The 25,096-nt window shown below is 37.8% G+C and overlaps 1 protein-coding gene across 1 annotated transcript in view; it reads left to right on the top strand.

Moving 5' to 3' along the window:
- Positions 1 to 24,023, top strand: part of LOC121300918 (heparan sulfate glucosamine 3-O-sulfotransferase 6-like) — a 38,189-nt gene extending 14,166 nt beyond the window's left edge. Inside the window, exon 2 of the mRNA XM_041229907.1 lies at positions 21,565 to 24,023. Coding sequence (XP_041085841.1) covers positions 21,565 to 22,183 — 619 coding nt within the window. The 3' untranslated portion in view covers positions 22,184 to 24,023. The remainder of the gene's footprint in view (positions 1 to 21,564) is intronic.
- The last annotated feature ends 1,073 nt before the right edge of the window (positions 24,024 to 25,096 follow it).

Below are 25,096 nucleotides of genomic sequence, written 5' to 3'. Positions count from 1 at the left end.
CACATCCGCAACCAGGAGATAAAAAACACAACCTAAAATGAATTGATTTTATTTGATGCGATTTTGCGGATGTGATTAGACAGACATCTTTTCCTTGCACGCTTGCCAGAGGGACGACTGGCTGGCCATGCGAACTCAAGGATCACATCCCCCATATTTACAATCCCTTGATCTCTGGGAAGTCCCCCCGTTATGTTCATCTTTTGCAACTCTCTGTGTCTTGCTGTGGCTTGGCTGCTTTTAATTACATCACACATGGAAAAAAAATATATAAACCTTATGTCAGATCTGGAGAGGGTTAGCTTTAATTTAACAGATGCAGTGAAATTACCAGATATGGATGATGCTAGCATGGGAGGTGTCCATAATAGCATTACAAACAATGGCCCTTACTGGATTTCCACAGGTCCTCCTGGTTAAAGGAGATATGAACACCAGTCCATTTCACTGTCTAAAACCAGAAGGAATGTCAATATTAAACTCTCATTGTGAGTGTGTTCCAATGGGTTTGCCCTGTATTTATTGTAAGGATACTTATTGTTACTCATGATGCTGCTGCTTCTGAGCCTTCTTGGCTTGGGTCACCACTGCCTGTGAGAACCTGTTCACCTATTCAATGGTTTCATCTGACTAGATGAAGAAATAGATTGTTTGATTCATGGATTAAATATCCGACACTGGGTTTTTCCATCAGGGCTTTCTCGTGCTGGGTAATGGTTGGTGTTCATTACTAGTTAAACTATTAGATTGTTCAAGGAACCTGCTTCTCCAGGCCCGATAGTCCCAACAGATCTTATGATAGATGGCAATGCAGTTTTAGGGTTAGTTTAGTAACGTAGGGGTGTGGTAAAACAGGGACACATTGCTGCAGAAGAGGAGAGGTTAAAACTGTTAAGAGATGGCTGTAACTCAACATCTTGTGGGCTGAAATCATTTACAGTAAAATATGATTTTAATAGCAGGCTCCAGAGTGAACCTTGCCAATGTCAAATTGTAAAAATTAAAATACTTTATCATTCCCGTCTTCATGATCCCTCAGTCATGATAGCAAAGACAAGTGCTCTGTGATGATGTCGAGGACAAAAGCCAGTCCTTGATTGGTTCTCCCATGCTCTCATGGGTTACCTTGCGAATCAGTGTACAACAGCTCAGTATTAAAGTCCGAGAAAGAGTCACGTGTCATATTTTTTTGTACTTTTAATCTGATAAACACATCTCACAAGATTAGGGTGTCTGGGAATAACATTTGAGGTCTTCCCTTGGACTCTGTCTGCCTTCACATACTGGACTGGACAATGGAGTTCTTATGGACTCCATCCACCTTTGTGTGGACATTGGTCTATCATAAAATTCATCATTATATCTGGCACTGTAAAGTGTAACAGTGCACTGAGGAAGCTCTGTTTATTGAACTGTGGTGAGTAATACTCTAATTGCTTCAGTAAAAACACGTCTAGATACTAAACCCCAGATGAGGAGGCTTTACAGTATTGGCTAGTAACTGCAGTAACTGCTGTTTCAGTCACCTTCACGCTAACCACATGTTACCATCCCACGTCAAACAATTTCATTGAGGTCGGTTTTTACTTTGCAAGCAAACCATGATCCATTTTTCCTTGTCAAAACAGAAAATATGTGCGTTCGGTCAATTTCCTGTTTACAAGTGCAGTAATTTGTGAAAAACTGCCTATAGAATTTCTGGAAGAAGAACATAAATAGAAGAAAGTGGAAAAAAGTAAACAAAGGAAGAAGAAAAGCAAGAAGTTGCTAAAATTGTCCCCACATGTTAGCCGTGCAGTTCTTCAATGTTAAACCTGGATTCTCGCTCTCTCTTTCTAACACAGTGTGCAAAAAAAAAAAAAAAAAAAGGATATACATTTGAGCTGAGGTTTGCAGATCTCCTAAATCCCAAGTCCGCTGTTGATAATTGAATTTAAATTATTGGAGGTCAGCACACTAAAACAGAGTGATGGCCTTTATCAGCACTGTTGCTGTAGCTATGATTGTAAATTATTTTATTGCAGAGCCACCTGTAGATCTCATACTTCAAAAGGACACCCGTGGCTCACCCTCGCCCGTCCCAAACCTGGTCCAGCCCCCTAGATTGGAAGTTAAGACAGGGTGCCACAGAGGTCAGCACTTCCTTCTTAGCCTTTATCCCCTGCATTCTGTCACTCTAACCTTGAGGGTGAGAGCATTTTATGAGGTAATATTGATCACAGCCAGGGCCGATTATGTCATATTAAAGGCTGTAAAATCATCAGTGCAGGAATCATTTGTAATAAACATTAGAGCACAGTGCTGAAATCTCTAGCAGGTAAGACGGAGTGGCCCGTTTTGTGCTTTACAGCCGAGTGTCAACACCAGCTAGCTTGCTCTTTTATCTGCTCTTGACAAGAGGCAGATGGGGGCTTTGGATCTGGCTTCAGTTACCTTAGTCAAATTGTTTTCTCTTGAAAGATTCACTATCCCCATTATATTTTAGAGTGCCTTGTCTCTATGACCTGTGGGACCTGGTTCATACCCAGAGTCCTTGTGATCTCAATATAGCTCTGAATGAGCCTTAAGCCTTGTTCTAAATTAGAACACATTAAAGCCTTTATTGCATTTATAACCAGGCCTTCAATTTTTCTGGAAGCTGTGTTTGTATGCGGATGCCAAACAAACAAGCAAACAAACAAACACACAAACAAAAGTAGATATTTGGAGTTATAGTCAAATGTGAGCTTTGGAAAAGCATGTCAGAAGGGAGGCATGCTGGTGTGGTGATAGCCACTTAAAAGAAACACAGCTTGAAACCCTAGAAACCAAATTTAGAACAAACAATTTAAAAATAAGAAGAAAAAAGGCAGTGTCAAATATGAGAAACTCTTTCATGGTGAAAAGCATGGAACTAGAATTAATGAAATCCATATATATCTTGGGGATAAAAAACAAACCCTCCTTTCTTCTAATTTGCCTACTGCTGAACCTCAGGGAAAAGAAGGGGGGGGGGGGGGTTCATGTGATTTTTTTATGTATGTCATTTATTTATTTAAATGATTTCTACATGTCGGTCAATTGAGATACTGGTGTCGTGTTCACAGGGAACACGGCCAGTGCAAACCTTTGACCACCTGTTGAGTGAAAGCACCTGTTTCAAAAGAACAGCTGCTTTCAGAACTGATCAAGAGGACTTTACATTTCTGATTTACATGCACTGTACTTCATTCAGAATCGTCCAGAATTTGCTAACAACTTCTAGTATCATTTACATTGAAGAATCAAATCAGACACTTGGGTTTATCCAATTCACTAAATGGCATTTTATTCCTCCTAGAACTGCACAGTATTATACATGTTAGTTGTGTGTTTCCTCTTTTCTGCCTCATTCCTGTTTTTTTCTGGCACATTTCTGTGGTGCCACTTGACAAGAAATGCAAAGTATGACCAGAATTGAATGTAAAATGTCATCAGCGAGCTGTTGGTAAAAGGTATGTATATATATACTCTGCTGAAAGCTGATTTTAGCATCATCTGATCAAACGATATTGAGCTTGTTGCTTCTGTCAAGATAAAAAAGAAAAATGAAATAATTAATGTCCCCTGGGCACGCTCACTTTTGAAGTGTGTCTGTGATCCTGATGGTTTTGTATGAAAAAAATCTAACAGAATTACATTTGTGAGCCATATTCTGGTCAAAACTAAAAGGAGCCCCCCCCCCCCCCCCCCCCCCCCCCCCCCAACCCCAGAAAAAACAAAAAACAAAACACTGTACATGGTGACTGAAAAATTGTGTTTCCTCAGAACATAAAAAGTCAACTGTTGGATGAGGCAATGCTCAATTCTGGCTTGCACTTTAAAGGGCTTCAGTTTTTCCTATTCAAAGATGAATATGCACCTGATGCTGGTTTGCTCCTTTATAGAAGTAAGTTGTGATGGGCAAAGTCCCACTGGTACCTGAATACCTATTGTGCTTCTATAGCCAGTCCATTGTGTATCTATAGCGTGCTATTGAAATGTTTTAATTTTGATTGAGTCCTGACTGAAATGGTAGATCATTTGGGATGGATTTGAGCGGCAGCAAAAACCTCTGAAACAGAATTAGGGAGAACTAAATACTACTGTAAAGCAAAATACCTTTTTGAGATGATTAAATATTGTTTAATTAACAGAATTACCCAAGCTAGATTAGATGATTAAATATTGTTTAATTAACAGAATTGCCATAGCTAGATTGTAGTACCTTTATGGGCTCTTCAGAAAAGTCCCTATCAAAGCATTGGTACTCAGCAGTCATCTCTCACGTCTGTCCTTGATATTTTGACAGATCATCAATTCCCTGACCTTTAACACTTGATATTAGTGGACCTCTTTAATCAGATTGCAATTAAAAAATTATAATATATATATATATATATATATATATATATATATATATATATATATATATATATATATATATATATATATATATATATATATATCATCTTTACTGGAGCTGAAGCCTTCTCACTTTAGAGCAGGGTCCTCTCAGCTAGAATGACTACTTTAGTCTCAGGATCTACTTCAGTGATACTTAAATGTGGGCCTCCAGATCCATTCCAGTCTAGGTTTTTATTTCAAGCAGGTCCTAAATGAGTTAATAGGCTCTCAGCAGATTCAGTTAACTAGTCTAGAACCCTTCTAAGTCACTTGAACAAAAATAAAAACCTAAAACTTCAAGCCCTGGTACTTTCTGTTTCAAAATGGTGTATCTACGTCTTCCTAGTGCCGAATCTCTCAGCAGTTTTTCTGGCACTCACTGATTTACAAGTTTAATAACTTAAATTCTGTCATCTAAGGAGGACCTTTTGTTTCTTCATGTTTTCTCTCTTCCTTTGCAAGAGAACACTGTTGTTTTATTGATTACGGATGAAAGACAGTTAAAATGGTTACCGTATTCCTTTGAATTTAGGACCATTTAAAACCACACTTTTCTTATAACAGTAGCCCTGTGTAAGGGTGCTTAATACAGGTTTGAGTCAGTTGCTGGGTAAGAGAGTTGTGGTCGCTGGTCGTGTTACAGAGGTGGTCGCTTAATACAGTTAAATAAAAGCACAAATATCATTGGGAGGAATTTAAAATAGTCACTTAGACCAAGTGGTCCCTAAATAAAGGTGGTCGCATGAGGAGGTTTAACTGTATTGTTAAATACTGAACACTTGACTTGGCATGTTGTTTTATGCTGATAAACAAATGTTACATTCAAGTTTGGGAGGGCCCACAATAAGATCCTGCTCTGAGGCCTGTGTTTGTCTTCCTGTCACTGTTTATTGTATTTACAGTATCGTATCTGGAGGGATGTACATATTGATATATGTTTTTCTTTTGTTAAAATACATTCCTTCAGTTTTTGTTTTAATCAAAATGAACTAAAGCCTACACGCTTGTTTCCGCTCTCCTGTCATCATTACATTTGCCATCTCCTTGCTGTCTTTATGCCGGCAGTGAGTGAACACAATACCATTGAACAGTGCCGAGTGTGAAAGGGTCCTGTGGCCAGTGCAACGACTTCACGCTATCAGATTCTACATTCCATCCAGCACCAGAGGCATACGGGGCTTGGGAATGCATTGCTATGTGTGGAAGCAGAACTAATGGAGTTGTTTATAGGTGGTCATCCAGTAAAAGGGATGTTCTGTTCAGCTGTTTCGTGTTGCTTGCCCCCTTAGCCCCGAGTCCGACACATTGGCTGCCTGAGCTGAAGAAGTCGCAAAATAATGCCTAAGTAAATATCATATAACACAGAGCAGGGAGGACTCTGGAATAGCTGCTATAACAGCTTTTAACAAAGCTTTTTTGAAAACTTTTTTGGCTTTTAATAGAGATTTTTAGTTCCAAGCATAAGCTTATGTGAATTATTTTGTAGATTTTGTAAATGTAGTTCTGAGAGGTCCATGCGGGTACATGTGAAGCCATCTCAAGGCATGGAATGCAATTAAAAAGTTTAAAAAAGTGATCAAAATGTTAAAAAAATAAATAAATAAATAAAAATAAAATTAAAACAATACACACACCTGACGTAAACAGTTGTAGCAACACATGGGAACATGTAACACAATAAAATAAAAAGGTCCTTATGTGCCCTTTAAGAAATCAGACCCCAGACACAGAACAACCAGATTCCAAGTTTTTACAGTTTACAGAACACTAAATACCCTGTTGTAGAGACAACGTTCTGTGGTTATACCTCTTTCTCAGTATTGTGTGTGTAATGTTTTTGTGTTGTGTGCAAAAGATGTGACTAGTGTCATGTGCTGACATAGTTTTGAAAAGTGCTGTTTTCTAAAATGTTATTCTCAGGATGTTAGCTCGCTATGTCGGTTATCTTGGGTGTTTCAGTTTCCTTAGCCATTATCTATGTAAGAGAAGTTGCTGTTAGCTCGACAGTAAAATCCACATGTTTGGACATCTTTTTATCAAGAATATGCAACTTGAAGTCAAGTATTGCCTGCTTGCAATACATGCTGGGCAAGTAAGTTGCAGGCCCAGAGTCTGTGACTCTAGCCCTTATGTCAGCAGTGCATGCAATGTGGGAACTAGCAGTGTGCTATCTACTACATTAGCCGCTTTTCAGAAAATAACATGATTGTAGCTCTGCCAGTCCGCACACTTAGTAATCTGCTATACAATACTTATTTAATGGTTAATTCATGTTTTCCAACATATGTATTAATTGAATTAACCAGCCCATTTCTGTAATACAGGAATATCAACATCTACAAGAGTGTTTCTAGATATTCCGATTGAAGCATATATGATATTAAATTACAACACCAGTCACACAGTCTTATAGCCTGCCATGTGGTTCTTAGATGATAAATACATGTAAATTGTATTTGGTATGAATGCAAAATCGACTACCATATCTCCTAGCATCTATAACTTATGATCATTTTTACAATTATTTATGTACAATGACAGTTCATACCAGTTGAATTCTGTGTTGTATTGTATCTGTGTGCACTGATTGTGAGCTGGGCGATTGCCACTCAGCTGCTTGATGCAGACCTTCTGTTTGTGAAACATAGCCACTGTTTAACTGGCAATTAACTATTTGCAGTGGGATAGATAATCCATTCTTCAAATGTCTGTAAAAGATGTCAGCTTACTGCAATTAACTTGCAGGTAGATTGGTCGGGGAAGGCAGAAGGTGATTGATTCTGATTATATTAATATAAGGGCTGGCTGGAGTAAGGCAAATGGGATTGGAATTATTATTGATAGGTTTTGGGTTGTCATGCCCCAAGGGTGATCCACTGATGGCCCTATGAGTCTAACAGTGTTTGATTTCTGTCACTGTGATGGGTTGATACAGACTTCTAGTAAGATTTTGAATTTGATGTGACCTGAGTTCAAGGTCTCTGTTATACAAACAAGGAACATGTTTACCACTTTGCTTTCAGGTGAGACCCTACTCTGGTCCAATGCCAACTCTGGGTTATTTATTAATAGACCTTTCTGTTTAACTTTTGCTTTATATTAATCCTATTAAAGTTTAACAGATTTGTTGGGACCAGTTATACATACTTACCCAATAGCCTCGTCACACCTACATGGGTCAAAAAGATCTGTAGCACCGGATCCAACTCAGCACAAGTCTATATGTTTGTTTATCAGTAACCAAATTTTGATTGCAAGCCAGGACTTCCTCGAATTGAGTTTACCTGCTTAAACAAAGATACAGAAATCGTACATTCCGGGATATAGCCGCTCCACTACAGGATGTAGAGAAAGATCAGGAATTGTTTGGAACTTTTTATATTATATTTGTGTGAATACCTGCATGTTGCTCTGAACTGCTTTGTTTGCAGTCCCAATGCTGACCGGCCTGGGGACCTTTCTATCCATTCTGTCCCCACGCTGATGACAAGGAGCCCAACACTGCGACACCAAGGCATGGCCAATGAGACCTCTTAGCATATCCCTTTATGCCAGAACCTGCTCCTCCTGTATTAGGAATCTAGTGCTCCCAGTGGGTGAAAGTATTTCTTACTGCCCATCAACCCCAAGCAGCTTTCTATTTTCAGACTCAAACCCTATAAATTCCTTCACGGGCCAATACAGCCTTGCATTAAGCATTGACCAAAAATTGCCATTGGCATAGCATAGCAGTTGAACCGTTCCAGTCTCTTTTATAAGCCAGGTACCTATAAAATAAGAGTGACAGGTTTATGTTTCTCTGTGTGATATATGCCTATAAAGATAAATTGTATTGAAAGGCATAGTTCAGTAGATTGCAAAACATTTCTAACTAGGCTCTGACAGCATTGTTTTCTTGCCGTCTTTTTCCAGCCCTGCTTTTTTTGCAAGGCTCACAGTAAAGGCAGGCGATTGCAAGGGAAAATGAAGTTGCTGATTTGTTGCGCTAATCCTCTAATTCCTCTCAAGGGATGCTGAGATTAGGAGCCCTGTCTGTTTGTATTATCAGGGAGTCTGCAGAGTCAGAGGAAAGTGGCCAGGACACACTGCTCGTTTGGAGACTTCCTTTTCTTTGCCAGCAGATGCATTAACCATCCATGACCAGTCAGTAGCGACCATCAGAGGTATCCCTTTTCCAATGCCTGAGTCTGAGTAGAAAGTTCTTAAATCATATCACTTTCATCTAACCTACCCTGGGGCAAAAATACACTTTTTTGCTGTTTGCTGGTTACAAAGCTTCAACAATATCTCTACACTTTTGGAAATACGATTAAACATCATATTCAGGGCACGCCACCTCTTCTTGTGGGGATCTTAACAAAGTCCTAGTCAAGAGGTTTGCAAAGTAATGGTTTTATTCCAGTAAGGCACCAATTTGTGGCCAGTATGTATGGGACTCTTGTATGAGAATCCCTTGATATCATACCAGAATGCAGTGTTCCATTGTATATATTTGATTCTTTCTCTGTGAAGAAAAGTGTTGAATTTAAAATTTATTTGCCACAGTCCGGAGGTGGTCGTTGAGCACAGTTAGTGAGGACTGGCAGAGACCACAAGAAATCTTACATTATACAAACAGTGAAAGTAGTTTGGAAGAGCTGCAGTAATGCCATCCCAGTATAGTGAGTCTGTGTGAGTACGGAGGGAGGCGGGGGGAGTGCGGGCCAAGACTTATCTGGTAACAATTTAATGCTGAAAATGATGCATTTTGGTGAACTCCATGAAAAATAAATAACTTTTAAATGGGGAAATAACTATTTTCTCCACTACCAGCTTCACACATTACTTTTTCACTATAGATGCAGCTATTCATTTTGATAAACATTAAAAGTGACTAGTAATCATTGTCCATGACGTGACTGTAAAGTCTGTTGATACAGGGTGGGTATGTCAGCAGAGGGTGTAAACAAGTTACTTTCTCCATGGTTCCCTATGGGCAGCTATTAGGATGTCAAGGCAAGCGGGCTAAAACCTTTAAACTAATTTCTACTGGGTTTCACATTGAGGTATATAAAGAGGGCTTTTTTCTGATTTTTGTTGGTGTTGTTCTTGACTATGCATGTGGAGCATTCACTCCAGGCAGCTCTTATCCTCATTACATTGTTTATTAGCATATTTCACAGTATTTTAAAAGCCAATTACCTCACAGACTGGCCTTGTACCTTTTCTTTTTACTGATAACATTCATTTGCTTACCTGGCCACGAAAAATAAATCAAAGTGGTGATATATGGAGCTGACCGGCATCCAGGTCTCCAACTGTGTTTCAGTGTCTCAGGATAAAATGTTTCTGTGCAAAGCAGAGAGAGAAAAAAGGGTGAAACAAAGGAAAAAGTCTAAAGGAATTAGAAAGAGAAGATTGCCTGTTGCCAAAAGAAACTTAACTGATCTCAGGCAAATCATTTAGCCCCTTACTGAATTCCTTTTTTCTCTCTTTCCTCTCCTTTTTTTTTTTTTTTTTAACAGATGCCGAACAGATATAATTCAGTGAGGGCATAATTGAATTTAGTTTCTGTGAAAAAGTTTTATTGAGGCAGGAAAAAAAGGAATTGCTGTTCTGACCACTGGGTTCTGGAGTTATTAGTGGGCTCTTTGATAGGTGCCAGTCATTGTCTGGTTTTAATCCAATAAAGACTCCATATATGCACTGCAACATTGAGCAAAGGGCAGGGGGTCCACCTCCACCCAATTAGAACCCATGCATGACCCCTTCACTGCCAGCAACAGATCAGCTGTAGCAGGTATAGTGAGGGTTTCCCAGTCAAAGAAAAATTTATACCAAATACATATTATTAATAGCATTTTCCACTACAATAATCCTCATTGTCCTCTTTTAGAAATTGATAAAGGAAAAACGCAAAAGAAAATAGACCTTGTATGTTTTTCAGGTTTGTTCAGTCATCTGCTGTATACAATCATAGGAGATTGCATGACATTAGAAAAATGATCTTCCTGGAGTGACGAGCCAGGAGATCATTCCATGGCATTTATCATAGACTGCTTCAGGAGTCGGCTTGCTAGACGTGGCTGATTTTCCCATGTGATAAGTGCAGTGTAATTAGGGTGTCCGGGGCTGTACAGAAGGATCTCTCACTGTCCCAATGCCTGATCCCTTTCATTGAAGCCCTTAGAGGGCTCAGCATTATCTGGGGAGAGACAGTTTAAAGTACAGATGTTTTCACATGCCATTCTCACACAAATGTTGTTTGCCAGGTTACACAGTGGTAAGTTACAGTATAATTTTTGGACATATCGGTTTTTTTTTTACCCTTAACTTAGATGTGCTGTGTTGTAGAACATATTCATCAAACTTGTTTTCTACAATGATATGAGTATAATTAAAATAGATTACATTTTTTCTAAGTGTGTTATTAATGTGCATATGCATTCACAAGTGCTGAAAACTTATACAGTTATACAACTCTTGAGACAGCTCCAAATAGACCTGCTTATTGAAGATCTCTTTCAGGACCTGCTTTCTCCTAAAAAATAATTTGACCAGGTGCTTTTGATGTTCGTAACACAGGAATTACGTTTTTAAAGCCATTTGTATGGTTTTGGACAGTAAGTGGAAAAAATAAAGGGTTTTTTTTTTTTTCCCCCATTTTGCAATTTTCTCACACTGCAAAAAGACAAACCTGTGGATCTCTAAGTGTACCCTCATTAACACTTTTTCTCTTTCTTCTAGATGATTTTCACTTACTACCCGCAAACATGCAAACTACATCCTTTCTTGACTATTGAGAAGTCTTTTCCTAAAATCACTAATGCTAAAAAGACCCAGTTATTTAAGGTTTACACAGTTCCCATACAAAGAGGGGTGTACAAATGAAGCAACTTGGATAAACTGATCCTTTATTTTGTTTAGGTTCGCTACACAAGAATAATGGTTAGAGAGAATTACCCGTCATCTTCAATGACATTGCATCTTAGAATGGCACCACAGTATGCCAATGTTATGAGCCAATAAACACTGATAATTCATTGCAATAATACAGCACTATATTAGTACCAGTGTGCTACTCTATCAGAACTATCGTGCAATATTAGTTCCAAATCTATTTTCTTTAGTGGAATTAACTGCTACTATAATGGTATCCTTTTTTTTAATCTGTAAAGGAGATTTAACCCTTTTCTATTCTCCTTTGCTATCAGTCTGTAACCTTTCAGGAATACAACGTTAATCAGTAAACTGACACTGATAGTGTTTTGAATCTCTATGATACAATATAACAGTAATGACTTCTCAGTCTGACCTTACCGAGAAAGCCCAACCCAGTAAAAGAAGACAATGGGAGAATTCCTACAACAATATTACTGGCATGCTTTGGTAATCCAAAAAAAAAAAAACTACTGATGCTTCTTTTAAAAATCTAAAAAGATGTCCTTTTCTAAAGTAGTTCAGTTACATTTTTACTGCTCATGATTTCATCATTACCAGATGCCTAACCTTCTTAACTGGCTACCACCACACTGTTACACCCAGGGAGACAAGTTTGCTTTCTTTCCCAGACAAGAGTTTATAGGGGAAAATAAATGCTCTTATAAATCAAACAAATTAAGATGTACAGTTCTCAAGTGGTTTTACCTCGTGGTGCTATCAGAGAGGTGAACAAACAGCGATAAGAAATTAACTGAAGTTAACAACGGCTACAGTATATTTACTGTACCTTCAAATGTTCCAAACACGCAAACACTCCCAAGTTTGTTTAGTACTTGTTCTAATTGAGACAGACTTTACACTCAGTTCACATTCCAGGCTAGGAACAGTCTTTACTTGTTCTACCCAATGTTTTTCTTGGTAATATTCAACCTCACCAAACTGTAACTTTCACATTATTTTATTTTTTTATTTATTGCATTTGCTACCCTGAAAGAAAAATAAAAACAATAGGGTACTTTTCTAATACAAGTATAAGTCCTGAAATTGTAAACTGGAAGTTAGCATGTCTTACATTTTAAAATTCAATAAGTCATGCATTCAATATTTCATGGCATGCAATAAATTGTACTTTACTATATATTATGGTGTAAAGTCCCTTTAGTAATGCACTGGCCTTAATATTGCATGACTTCATGTGTAAGTCAGATAATAAAGGGAGCACTGCACTCAGATTCATTAGAGTCATATTCTTAAAACATGAACATACAGATAACTGTGTTGTAGTTGTATGTTAAAGTTTTACAGCCTCATTCTCCTTTGTTTGTTCTAGTTTATGTTGTCTGTATCCTACAGTCACATAAAACAGGCTTTGTGTCCCAATAGAGGTGACATGACTCTTGAACCAGACCATGGATTATTTCCCTTTCCTTTGCTAAACTGATAAGCAATTGGGCTATTTTATTGAAAGTGGACAATTTACTCATCCCGTAGCTTCAGCGTTAATTGGAGCTTTTAACTCCTTTGCCCTGGGGCTCTCAGTTAAACACAAGAGTCTCCAGAAAAAGTGATAGTGCAGTACGTGGTTACAGGTTTCCAGTAAAAGTCACCATTTCTTATCTGTCTGAGAATGCTAAAGGGTAGAACATGCAGTAAAAACAATTACAATCTCATTTCAATTATATTGCGGTACAGTATAGACCTTCTAAAATCATGACCCTGCATTGCCCAAACTCAGGACTGACCATTTTCAAGTTTGACATGTCTCCCCTGTAAAAACCTGCCACAGGGGCATGCACATGTCAGCTTTATCTCAGCTGTGACATGGAAGTGACTTTGATCGCTGTACGTGTGGACTCCTCATTTATCGCAGGTTGAAGGACATTTAGAATGAAACAGTGAGAGGTCTGCTTTTACTGTTCCCAGGATTCGATTCCCAGGGAGGTCAAAGTAGTATCCGGTATTCAGTGTTAATGAGATGTTGTGGTTGTCTCATTATCTGTCAGATCTCTCTCTATTCATTGGTTTTATACTAGCAGTGTATTTATTTTTAATTGGAACTCTCTAATGGCTGCACTACTGGTATCCTGGGGAAATATTTTGTTACTGGATTACTGGGTTAATGATATTAATCTAAAATAAATGTAATAGTATTTTAGCATTCTTTTCCCTTTGTTTAAATGACAGTACTTTGTTTAAATTAGAAAATAAAGAGCAATACAATAGTTAAACAAATGCATGCACAAGAAGTTTATGAAAGCATAGGGAGGCAAGGTAAAAGCATTTAGTAAAGCATTTCGACAGGATGGCATGAGTGAGCTTCTTTGCCATGGTAAAGTGAATACATGTAGCATTATATAATTTTAAATTCGCAAAATGTAATGTATCAAAATGCTGTCTTTTAGGAATTCTGAAATGACAGGCTATTTGATGTTTGTGATAGTTGTATATCTAACATTTTCATTGGAAGATGTTGTTAAAGCATTTACTCAAGTCTGTAATTTAATCCTAAAAGGGAAAAATTAAGCAAACAACTTGCGAGACTTTGGATTGTGTTACATACTGTAGTTGTTCAGTTCTAGTTCTTCAACAGGTGTCTTCCTTCTTTCAACAAGATGGGTGATAAGGACAGAATGAAAAACTTTGAACATCTGGCTCATTTTTCTTTATTCAATTTGGAGTACCAGGGCTTTATTACCTCACAGAGCTAATCAGGCTTGTTATAAAAAGGGCCATGCATGTGCACAGTAATGATAAGAAGAACTAAAAAGATACATTTGAAAAAAAAAAACACTTTTTTATCTGGCCTGTAAAATTATTCTGATATGAGAATATATCAGATTCAAAAGAAAATGGAAAACAAAAAGGGCTCTTCAACTACAAAGCTTCATTAAGAGAAAACCAAAATCTTTCTGTAGGCATTGCATCTCCAACTATTCGTGGCAGTGCGCTTTAGACGGGAATTTAATTAGAGTTGTCAATTAAAGATTTCAATTAAAAAAATGAACCTGCTCTTCACAGGCGTCTTTAATCGTGTTTGCAGGGGAAAAGGGCCATCAATAATTAACTGGAGTAATTGAGGGGAAAGTGTTTTTGAGTTAATGAAATCGAGCCTGCCATAATTACAGACAGAAAGAAGCCTGTTGGAAACAATGAGAGAGACTGAGGGTGGGGAAAAAAGCTGGTCTCTTACTGCATTAGCTGTTTAGATGTAATACAGAGCTGTTTAAACTCAATTATAGACATGTCAGCCCCCCTTAGGAAATAACAGGGAGATGGTGTTAGATTTAGAGTCCCTGTTTAGAGCAGTGACACTACAATGACAATGGTATGACCAATATTGATTGGTAATTCATTGCAGAACCATGCAATACCAAATCAGGATCATTGTGCAATATTTGTACTTACCCCTTTGAGTTACCATGCTGTGGTCTACTTATGGTTTATTTGTGGGGATAATAAAATGTTTTCTCAGTGGTATTTTTCAAACTTCTGTCAAATTGTCAAAAATGATTCAGTCACCTGTCCTTAATGAACTGTACTTAAACCACCATGTACACATCAGTGCTACCTGCATTTCTGCACCATGAAACTAGATTGAGTTCTGCCAACTTACTCTTTACCCTGACCATACGCAACCAGATGTTGAAGGAGTTTAAAGGATTAGACACTAGAGGTTTCCACTGGTTACCATTAAACAAAGTCCCTGTGACAGAAGCTGAGTGAAATTGCACACAGCTGAGTAGGATGGCAGTAGCTGCTGATGTTAACATGACTGGTTTAAAATGCTAATAGCTGGCCACCCACATGTACTGAGCTGTGCTTAAAACAGTTTGTGATATCGGTTTCGACCGTGATCTCAAAGATCTCTAAAGCTGGGTGCATTTTAGTAACAGCTGGATCCCAGCGTGTGTGAAGGAGAGGAGGCAGGAGTTTAAACCAAAGAAAAAACTCAAACTATTTATGGAGTTCTGCCCTCCAAAGGCAAGAGCCAGTATTAACATTTAATATATTACTGCTATACCAATCAAGCAGCTTTCCTCTTTCAACAAAGTTAAAAAGCTGTTTAATTTTTTTTGAGCTTATCCTACAGCTATAATTTCAACAAGTGGTTACAGTTCAATGACACAGTGATGAAGCCTGACTCAAGTCTTCTAGTTTTATACAGACTGCTACAATGTATGTGAAGCATTCAGTATAAGAACCAAAAGTGTACACTTTTAAGTAAGTTTGAGACATGGATTTAATTTTTAAATTATAGGTGCTTGTCCAAAGTTGCATTACATGAACCATATTTGCTTCTACGTTGGCATAGTACAGTCAGAGATACATTTATATGTTTTTTAATTGTGGCTGTGTTGTGCATTTCTTTCCAAAATCATGTATTTCCTTTGAACATCACTCAATCATAGTGGTGTGTGGGCCTGACTCTCCTACCTTCTTTATTGTTTTATTAATTACACAGTGCTGTCACAATGATTGTTTTCGTGATTGTTTTAACTGTAAACATTTTGTAGATGTGTGGTGGTGGCATGACTTCCATTTGGTTGAATACATTGAATTGTAAATAAACTTTCTGGTTTAGGATCTGTGTTCCTTCATTATCGTTGCTAGTGGTTTTCACAGTAGGGTATCATCTGAGTGTGCAACATAAGCACTGTTATGAATCCTATGATTTTTAAAATAATAACGTGTTCATCAAGTAGATTTTTTCTTTTTGCCCTGGGGCGTGGAGTCATTATTGTAATAACTACCTTAACAGCACGAATCCCTAATTTTCCAGATTTTTATACAATCAGAATTTACCAACACATATTTGAAACAAGTTCCATGAAACAGTTTAAAAACTCAAACCAGTTTCCCATTTTCCACTAGTCCACATGTATCTGAATCTAATTTGAATGTGTACAAGATGTTTTCACATGGAAACTTGTAGTTGTAATTTTGCAGCCACGTTTAAAAATGTATTTCTAAAGGCCATTGCTTCAGTGATATTGTTAGTGCTTTCAGCTGCACCGAAACTTAAACATTTTTCCACAGATGAAAACCCTCCCAACATTGTAAAGAGCAAGAGGCCAGTTGTATACCTGGGTGGGACTGACAAAATAAGTGAGTTGACATGAGCTGTCTTTACCAGAAACCAATAAATGCCTGAGCAACAAACCCACAAACCGAAGTTCCTTCAACGACTACTTGTCTAGGCCACACTTCCTGCCTGCCAGATGGGAGGAGATGGATGCTGCTGTATCTTTAGCCAGCTGCACAGCAGTGGTGTGTTTTATTAGTCTTGCAGTTGTCCATTAGGCAGTAATCTTGTGCTCTGTAACTGCTTATCAATGCAGAACGAGCAGGGCTGGTTAGCCTCAGGAATGAGCAGCGGTGGCCGAGATTCAGCTCTGCAGAGCCAGTACAAGACAGTGATGTTATTGGAACAGACAGTGATAGACTGCATTTCTAACTGTTTTGCTAAAGACGTGGAAGAATGTGACCCGTGGCTTAGAAACTCATGGTCAGGTGATAGCTGCATAAGTATCATCTGTCAGAATACAGTGAATTGAGAAGTGGGGTGCTTAGCAATGGGTAGAGCGATCACTTCCAGGCTAGGTGGAAAGAGGTTCAAGTTCATTGCTTGGGTATAACCCAGAATAAACAGTATACCCTATCCCTAAACAAAATGAATCACACCTGCGATGTTGACACACCAACTTTCTTTGCAACAGCAGCTGGAGAAAAGACGAGAGGCTCCTCCTTCTCAAGAGTTCAACGTGATTTATGCAAGTCGCAGCTCCCAGCACTGACTGCATTGTGTTACACAGCCTGTCTTGTTCTGAAAAGCGATCTCCATTCATCATTTAAAAATACTGTATCCCAATTAAACAAAGTGACGTCCCAATTAAACGCATAAATAGCATTGAGCAATAGAGTTGTATCCCATTTAAGCAGCAATCCCGATTATCAGGATCCCGATTAGGCGGCCTCCAACTGTACTGCTTGCCATCAGTGTTGTGTGATGCCAGTCTGCAGATGCTTTGCAATTAGGATTATCAAGAGCCTGGTTCATATGTCTGAAAGCAATGAAAATAACTTCACCAACAAGGACAATAGCTAAACCCTTTAGTACATACTAAAAGCAGGGTTTGACCCAGTCTCCTTTCTCTGTAACTTGTGGAATACATTGAAATCCATTCTGCAGGTGACCACAGCAGTGCACAGTGTTCTAGGTGGGACCATACCCACTGTGTGATCCAGATTGTTACTTGGTATAGCACATAAACTGTAGTATAAAACAACAAATATATTGAAACAGAGCAACAAATAAAAAAAATACTTTTAAATAAACCCTCAAACAGAAGGGAACAAAACGGGATAGCTTGCATCACGCTTTGGAATGCTGATGATATGGAACTGACATGGTTTCCCATCAGTCGCTCACAGCAGATAGGACTGTGTCTCATATTGGGGAGTTACTGTACTGTAGTGGATATTTTATTAGGTCTCAAAACTCCAGTTGAATCCAAGTAGTTATCCACCCTTGTCATTTCTAAGTGTACCAATTATTCAGAATTGCATAGCAACAAGCAGCCATCAGTACCCATCTTCACTGGGTCACCATGAGGTATAGGCACTAAAGAATTGCCGTGCCTCCCTGGACAGTATACCATGATCATGTTTCAACGACAGCCCCGAGGAAGAGCGGAGCCTGGCAGAATAGTACAGCTCAACAAATTCTGGCCTGGCTAAATTTCCTTTGTCCTTTCCTTTCCCAAAACACATGTGCTTGTCCCGCTGCTCTGAATGGGGACAGAGCACCCTTCCAAGCCTCTGCTGTGAGGAAACATATTTTTTCTCTGTCTTGGCCGCAGTCTGCTGATGTGTCAGAAATCCTAGCATATTTCTGCCTTGGCTCTGGCCTGCCTGTTGCCCAGCATTGCTGAATACCTGTGGGTGCCACAGCCTCTGGCTAATTAGAGTATCAGCAATATCCTGGCAAAGCAATGTGCTTATTATGTCTTGGCAGGGACTGTGATATTATACTGAATACGCTTAGAACACAGCATCTTTAAGCCAGGAACTTTTGTTTTCTTTGTTTATATATATATATATATATATATATATATATTATATATATATAGATATTATATATATATATATATAAGGAGTTTTCTCCTCAAAAGAGCCAACTATGTCCTAAACATAGTACCATTTTGATGTGAGTGAATAAAGAACACTTTATTTCTATTGAAATCTAGTACGTGTTTGTGATATAAATGTACTGCATAGTTATAGTTTTTTTTTATATATATATATATATATATCAAATTACAATAGCATATATATATATGTTATTCTAATATATATTATTCTAATATATGTTATTCTAATTAGTTTTTGCCAGAAATCCATAACTGGCTCGTGAAATTATTGCACTGTATTTCTGCAATTTATCAATGCCTTAACATGCTTTCATTGTGCTTTATTACACTTTACTATGCTTTTACTATGGTTGACATTTATAAGGGATGCAGTATGTGTGGAATAGGTAGCAGAGCCAGTTGAGAAAATATAATGATCTGTGACATAAAGAAATAAGACATGACCATTGTTATAAAATTTTCTTGTACGTTGGTGTCTTATTGTTTTTCTGTGTTGTGATGCAAATTTCAAGGTGGGTATTACAGGAGTTTAGTTATAATTTTTTACTTGAGGCAAACCTTTTGGAACATTTATTAGTGCAAGCAATTACCAAAGAAAATATGTTTCTGTATGAATTTGTACTTAATGAACACACTGCCGATGAAGTTGTTAATTGAATTGGGATATTTGTGCCCGCTTTCACATTGTGCCTCTTATTTATAAAGCATTAAGACACTTATAAATGTACTGGGCAGCAAAGTGTTTTTTTTTTAATCCAGTGTTTTGAACCATGATTCTTATCACAGCAGGGTTTGCTAGGCTGGGCCAAGATGCCGAATATCTGTGTTTAATGTCAACAGTTTGAAGCTGATCTGTTCTGGTGCAAATATTTTTTTTACTTCAAAAAAAGGCAAACACATTTTATGACATTATGGGCAGGGTTTTCAAAAGGTCATAATTGATAACTCCTGTGTTAACCCACAAATCGGTATGGAGTATTGATTTTTGCATTTTCAATACGGTCGTTATGCCTGCTTCGTTAGTAAATAATTTGTGCTAATGTGATTTTCAAAATTATATTGATTTACAAAATAATGATAATATTTTAACCAGCACTGCTTCTTGCAACTGTTTCATTTGAATTTAAAAGGAAATCCGTGTTAATTGTCATCATTTATCAGGAGTTAATTTGCACTCAGAAAGGAGGGTGTTAATTAATGAAAGAGTATATAACTCACCTTGAAACAGATATGTAACAGGCCTGGGCTGTGACTCCGACGATACAGAGAGAGACTGTATAGGACCAATTAATTTCTTACCGACTACCTAGATAATTCAATATTTGTAGTTATAAAAATATTTAAGCCTTTTCTATACTTGTGGTTATGAATGAGATTTATTCACTTGTTTTAATCATTTGTAACCTTACGGAACGTTTGTTGTATTGCTAAAATGATATACCATAGGTTCAACAAGCATGTATCACAATAGAATCTGAGGAAATGATCAACGGTCAAGTGGCATGGCTTTTTAGCTTATTAAAACAATTACATTAACACGTAGACTGGTGTGTTTTCCTGGTAAATGCAGCGGTTTGATACATCCACAACCCTTTTATCAATAATATACTTTTTTTTTTTTTGCTTTAAATAAATGTAAAAGAAAATTCCATAACAACTGTATTAAAAAGTTGAACCAAATCTAATTGCATTTTTTATTTGTTATTGACACACTGGGAAAAAAATAGATATTCAGCAACTGACATGTTGTGTAATTTCAGGGCGGATGGATTGATAACTTGTAGCCCTGTGTTCATTTAATTATCCGATCATAACAGAAACTAACATGAGTTAGACTGGGATGTGGTCGACTTGCAAAACCCATCACGTACATGAGTGACAGATAACCTTCTAAGTGGGTGTGACAGTGTGTACACTAAAAGCTGCTGTGAATCACAGGTAATCTGGCATATGGAAGCTCCTGCTTATTTATTCTATGATGTGGATCCTGATAGTAAGCTAGACTTGCAGTACTTCATTGCTGTCTGTGTGTAGTGAAGACATTTTTAGGTGTGATTCTTTAAAAAAAATGTCCACTTCATTCCCTAACATTTAGTGTCATCTTCCTTCTGTCCCAAAGCACTGTGGAATAGAGTATTCTTAAAGTTTATGATCATGGTCACAACAAAGAGCAGAAGGAGACTATTAAGCATTTATACTTACGTGCTGCAACCAAACGTTGGGTCAAAAGACCCTACAGTAGAATAATGTACCCTACAGGAAATTTGGCAAAAACCCCAGAAAAAATGTATGTTTAGCTACTGTACACCTTAAACTAATTACAAACCAAATGTTCAGACTCCAGTGTAAACTTGCATTGCTTGTTTCACAGGACCATGTGATAATGTTGCCTGATATCCCAGACAGTGATCTTGATTATAGTTACCATAATTGTTGGGTAGATCAGTGTTTAAGGTGTTAATGGTCTCAGATTTTATATTGTTGAACAAAGAGAGCTATATTCAAGCATGTAAGCAAGTCTTACCATTCATGTGTACTTTAATACCCCTCTAAAGTTTACTGAGCTCTGTAGCACCACTTCTTCAGAAAAGTTTCTGTATTGTTCACACTGAAAAACTCATGAGGTAGAGCTTAATCTTAGCTGACCTCTTTCAGAGGTGCAAGACACACCTGTCTACAATATCAATAGGCGTAACCACATAAAACCACAAAACAGCTGTGGAAAAGTTCCCTGTGATTGAATTATGCAAAGGCTGAAATTGTGAATTCGACTCATTGAGGAGTAAACACAATGTTCTTATTTTTTGCATATATATATATATATATATATATATATATATATATATATATATTATAATATATATATATATATATATAATCTATATATCTAACATTAGATTATAGTCTTGCACGAATTCAAGGGGGCTTAAGTTCGGGGTAATGGCAGCCCCATTCACACCCCCCCCCCCCGCCCCCCCCCCCCCCCCCCCCCCCCCCCGGGGTTAGGATGTACAATAAAGAAACTGCTGATTTAATTTGAAATGTTTTTGAAAACACCTATTAAAATTCTATTTTATCTGTTCCACAGAAACCTGATGCCGAGGACACTGGATGGCCAGATCACCATGGAGAAGACTCCTAGCTACTTTGTGACCAAGGAGGCACCCAAGCGCATCTTCAACATGTCTCGGGAAACCAAGCTGATCGTGGTGGTGCGCAACCCAGTGACAAGGGCCATCTCGGACTACACCCAGACCCTGTCCAAGAGCCCAGCCCTGCCCAGTTTCCGGACACTGGCCTTCAAGAATGCCAGCACAGGGCTGATCGACACTTCCTGGAGCGCTGTGCATATCGGCATCTACGCCAAGCACCTGGAGAACTGGCTGCAGTATTTTCCCCTGTCCCGTTTTCTTTTTGTCAGTGGGGAGAGGCTGGTCTCGCACCCTGCCGATGAGATGGGCCGCGTCCAGGACTTCCTTGGCCTCAAGCGGGTCATCACCGACAAACACTTCTACTTCAATGAGACCAAAGGCTTCCCCTGCCTCAAGAAGCCCGAGGGCAGCAGTCGGCCACGCTGCCTCGGCAAGTCGAAAGGGAGACCTCACCCACAGATCGACCCGGAGGTAGTGCAGAGACTGCAGGAGTTCTACAGGCCCTTCAATCTCAAGTTTTACCAAATGACCGGACACGACTTTGGGTGGGATTGACTTCCTTTTCCAATGGCACTTTGATGGACCTTCTTTATTATTTTAAGAATACATAAAGAATCAATCATTCATCCAATCAATGGCTAGCACCTACTGTTGTACAATGAAGCTTTCCATGTTTTGTGTAAACTATATATCTGTATGCAATGTGAAGTTATATGTTTCCAGTGGCATCAACAGAAGCTATGGTCTAGGATTTTTTCTAGTACTCATACATGAGAAGATAATAAAGCAATTCATTGGAGGTGGCAGGTAGAAGAGATCACCTTATTTATGAGCAGAATGTTAATTGTGTTTAGATACATTATAAGGGGTGTGAAGGGGGTAAATAGAGGGACTGATTTACACACAGTGCAATAAGAATACAGTCAGACTGTATCCCTACATCTCAAATAGTCATAATCAATCAATCATGCACATAACATTTGAAATAAGATCTGCTACATTCACAATTTAATGTTCTTTGTTTTATTGATCTATGGTTCCTGATCATCAATGCTGTTTGACACAGTATTATAATTATAATTATTGTCATTATTGTTGTTATTATTATTATGATTATTATTGTTATAGTTGTTATTATTTTGTACTATTTTATAAAAAGAAAGGGATATCATATTCCAGCTCTTCACAAATGCAGGTTTTGGGGAACCACAGAAGCATTGGGTAGAAATTATGACATTCTATTGTATTTTTTTTTTTTTTTTTTATTGCTGTGCTCCTTCAGTATCTCAAATGTGAGCAGCAGCCACTTCAGATCAATTTTTGGGATCCACTCAATTAAAGAGAAGAGGTTTTGTAGATAGCCTTTTGAACTTTGTACTGTGTATTATACAACTACCAAGGTGAATTTTTAGATATTTTCGGTATTTATTTATTCATTTTATTTTAATTGTAATATTTATGTTCAGTTCATCCCTTAATACAACCCTGGACTCATTAAACTACCCCACTCCACAGTGCTCCACTCTTATCCTCCTCGGGCCATGCATCCATTTGTGTCAGGGTTTTCATTTCTAATTCATACAGTACATAGTAGCGTTAGTGCAGTTTATATAGGTTTGTATGGGTCCTATTCCCAAATAACATTCATGAAAATGTTTACCAGGCATGGGCAACTCCGGTCCAGAGAGCCATTCTATACCAAGATTACCAGCTCTAATGAAGTAGTTAACTTGTATAGGACTTGCATGGAAGTTTAGTTAAAAACATGGTCAGGAAGAGGCAGGGTTGCCCGTCCCAAATGTTTTTAACATTTGCCTGTTGCTGGCTTCTTTGGCAATGTCTGTCTCATGTATAGCAACATTATATTATTCATAAAATCAAACACATATGTTAAACAATGAGCTTTGTGAATATGGCATATACATTTGATTGAATTATGTAGAGTAGAATTAATTTGTGTATTTTACAATTTAGTTTCACATGTAAGTAGTCCTCCCAAATGTATCCACCCAGTATGCAGCATCTAAGTGATATCAAATTAATATTACATTTAGAATATTTTAGTTTTAGAAACTCTGCACTCACATGGGAGATAATGCTGAGCTCCCAAGACATGTGAAAACAAGCAAACAAACCAGGAAACACTGCATCACTGTGAACATTATAAAGTATTGCAATGGCAGATCCTTAAGCTTTGATTCAATTCAGGCCAGCGTTTGCATTCCCCATAAACCTGTCAATAACTATAAATGTAAATGGCTGGATAATAATTTATATTGTACATTTTAAGTAACTGAGGACTTAAGGTACATAACTTCTACATGGTCTTTGTTTATGTAAAATTGCATTTTTAATATTGGTTTCAACAGCATTTATTTAATCTTATTTACTGCCATTTCACACTAATACTGTTCTTTACTGTATAAAATAATTTATATATTAAAATTAATACTGTTGTCTGCATTGAGAAGTAAGTAACTGTGTTGTATATATTTTGCATATATATATATATTGAAAATATTAGTAAAATTATTATTTTTAATTTGTGCACAGTGTCTGAGTCATAAGCTTGGTCATCTGTAAAGGGTAAGCGCTGGATGTCAACAGATGAAAACACTACATTTTGCCACACACCATGAGATTGCTTTTTGTCATATAAGAAAAAAACACCATCAGGTCAAATATCTCGAGGTGTTAGAGAGGGGGCAGAAATCAATAGGGAGTGCATGTGTCAACATTACAAGGCTGAATTTGAAGTTATTACTGCAGAGAGAAGACTTTCTCACGTGAACGTATTGTTTGTGAGGGTGGCTTGAAACCTGTGACTTTTGCCCTCTGCCTTTCCCTGACCTCTAACCTGGACCTGAATTAGGCCGCTGACCACAGCCTCTGTAGATTAATAGACCGATCAACTCTGCTTAATGTTCCATTAATACCAGTAACTTAACTAAGAGACCAGGGATGAAAAATAAATTGTGTGGTCAATATCTGTTTTCTATCTTTATAGCTGTGATTCATGTTGCTGTGTGTTTGATTTAGCAAGGGAGTTGGGAATGATTTATAAGTCAAAACCATCAAATCCATATGTGATGAAAATGGCAGTGTTTTACAAAGTCCAACTATATTAGGCACATCATTTTGTCAAATTATACACAAGACTAGTAAAATTAATTTCAGCTTCACACCACAGCAAGTAAAACCATTTATCTTTTTTTTTTTTTTGTATACTGTTTTTACAAATTGTATAAATCAGTTAGCTTACAGTGATATAAACTAATGGAACCATTTTGTAAAAAAACAGTTAGACACCTCTAATAGAGTGTATTGATATTTATTCATTTTATCTCAGCCTGGCCCTGAATTTATCAAAGTAATTGTCAATATCAGAGCTTGGTCCCAGTAACCCGCCCATCCTTGATTACAACAATCTATCTGTAATGATACTTTCAACCCTCCACCAACTGACAA

The sequence above is a fragment of the Polyodon spathula genome, chromosome 26, assembly GCF_017654505.1.
Source record: "Polyodon spathula isolate WHYD16114869_AA chromosome 26, ASM1765450v1, whole genome shotgun sequence".
Classification (NCBI taxonomy): Eukaryota; Metazoa; Chordata; class Actinopteri; order Acipenseriformes; family Polyodontidae; genus Polyodon; species Polyodon spathula.
Note: the sequence above shows the minus strand (reverse complement) of the source record. Positions and strands in the feature narration are given on the sequence as shown.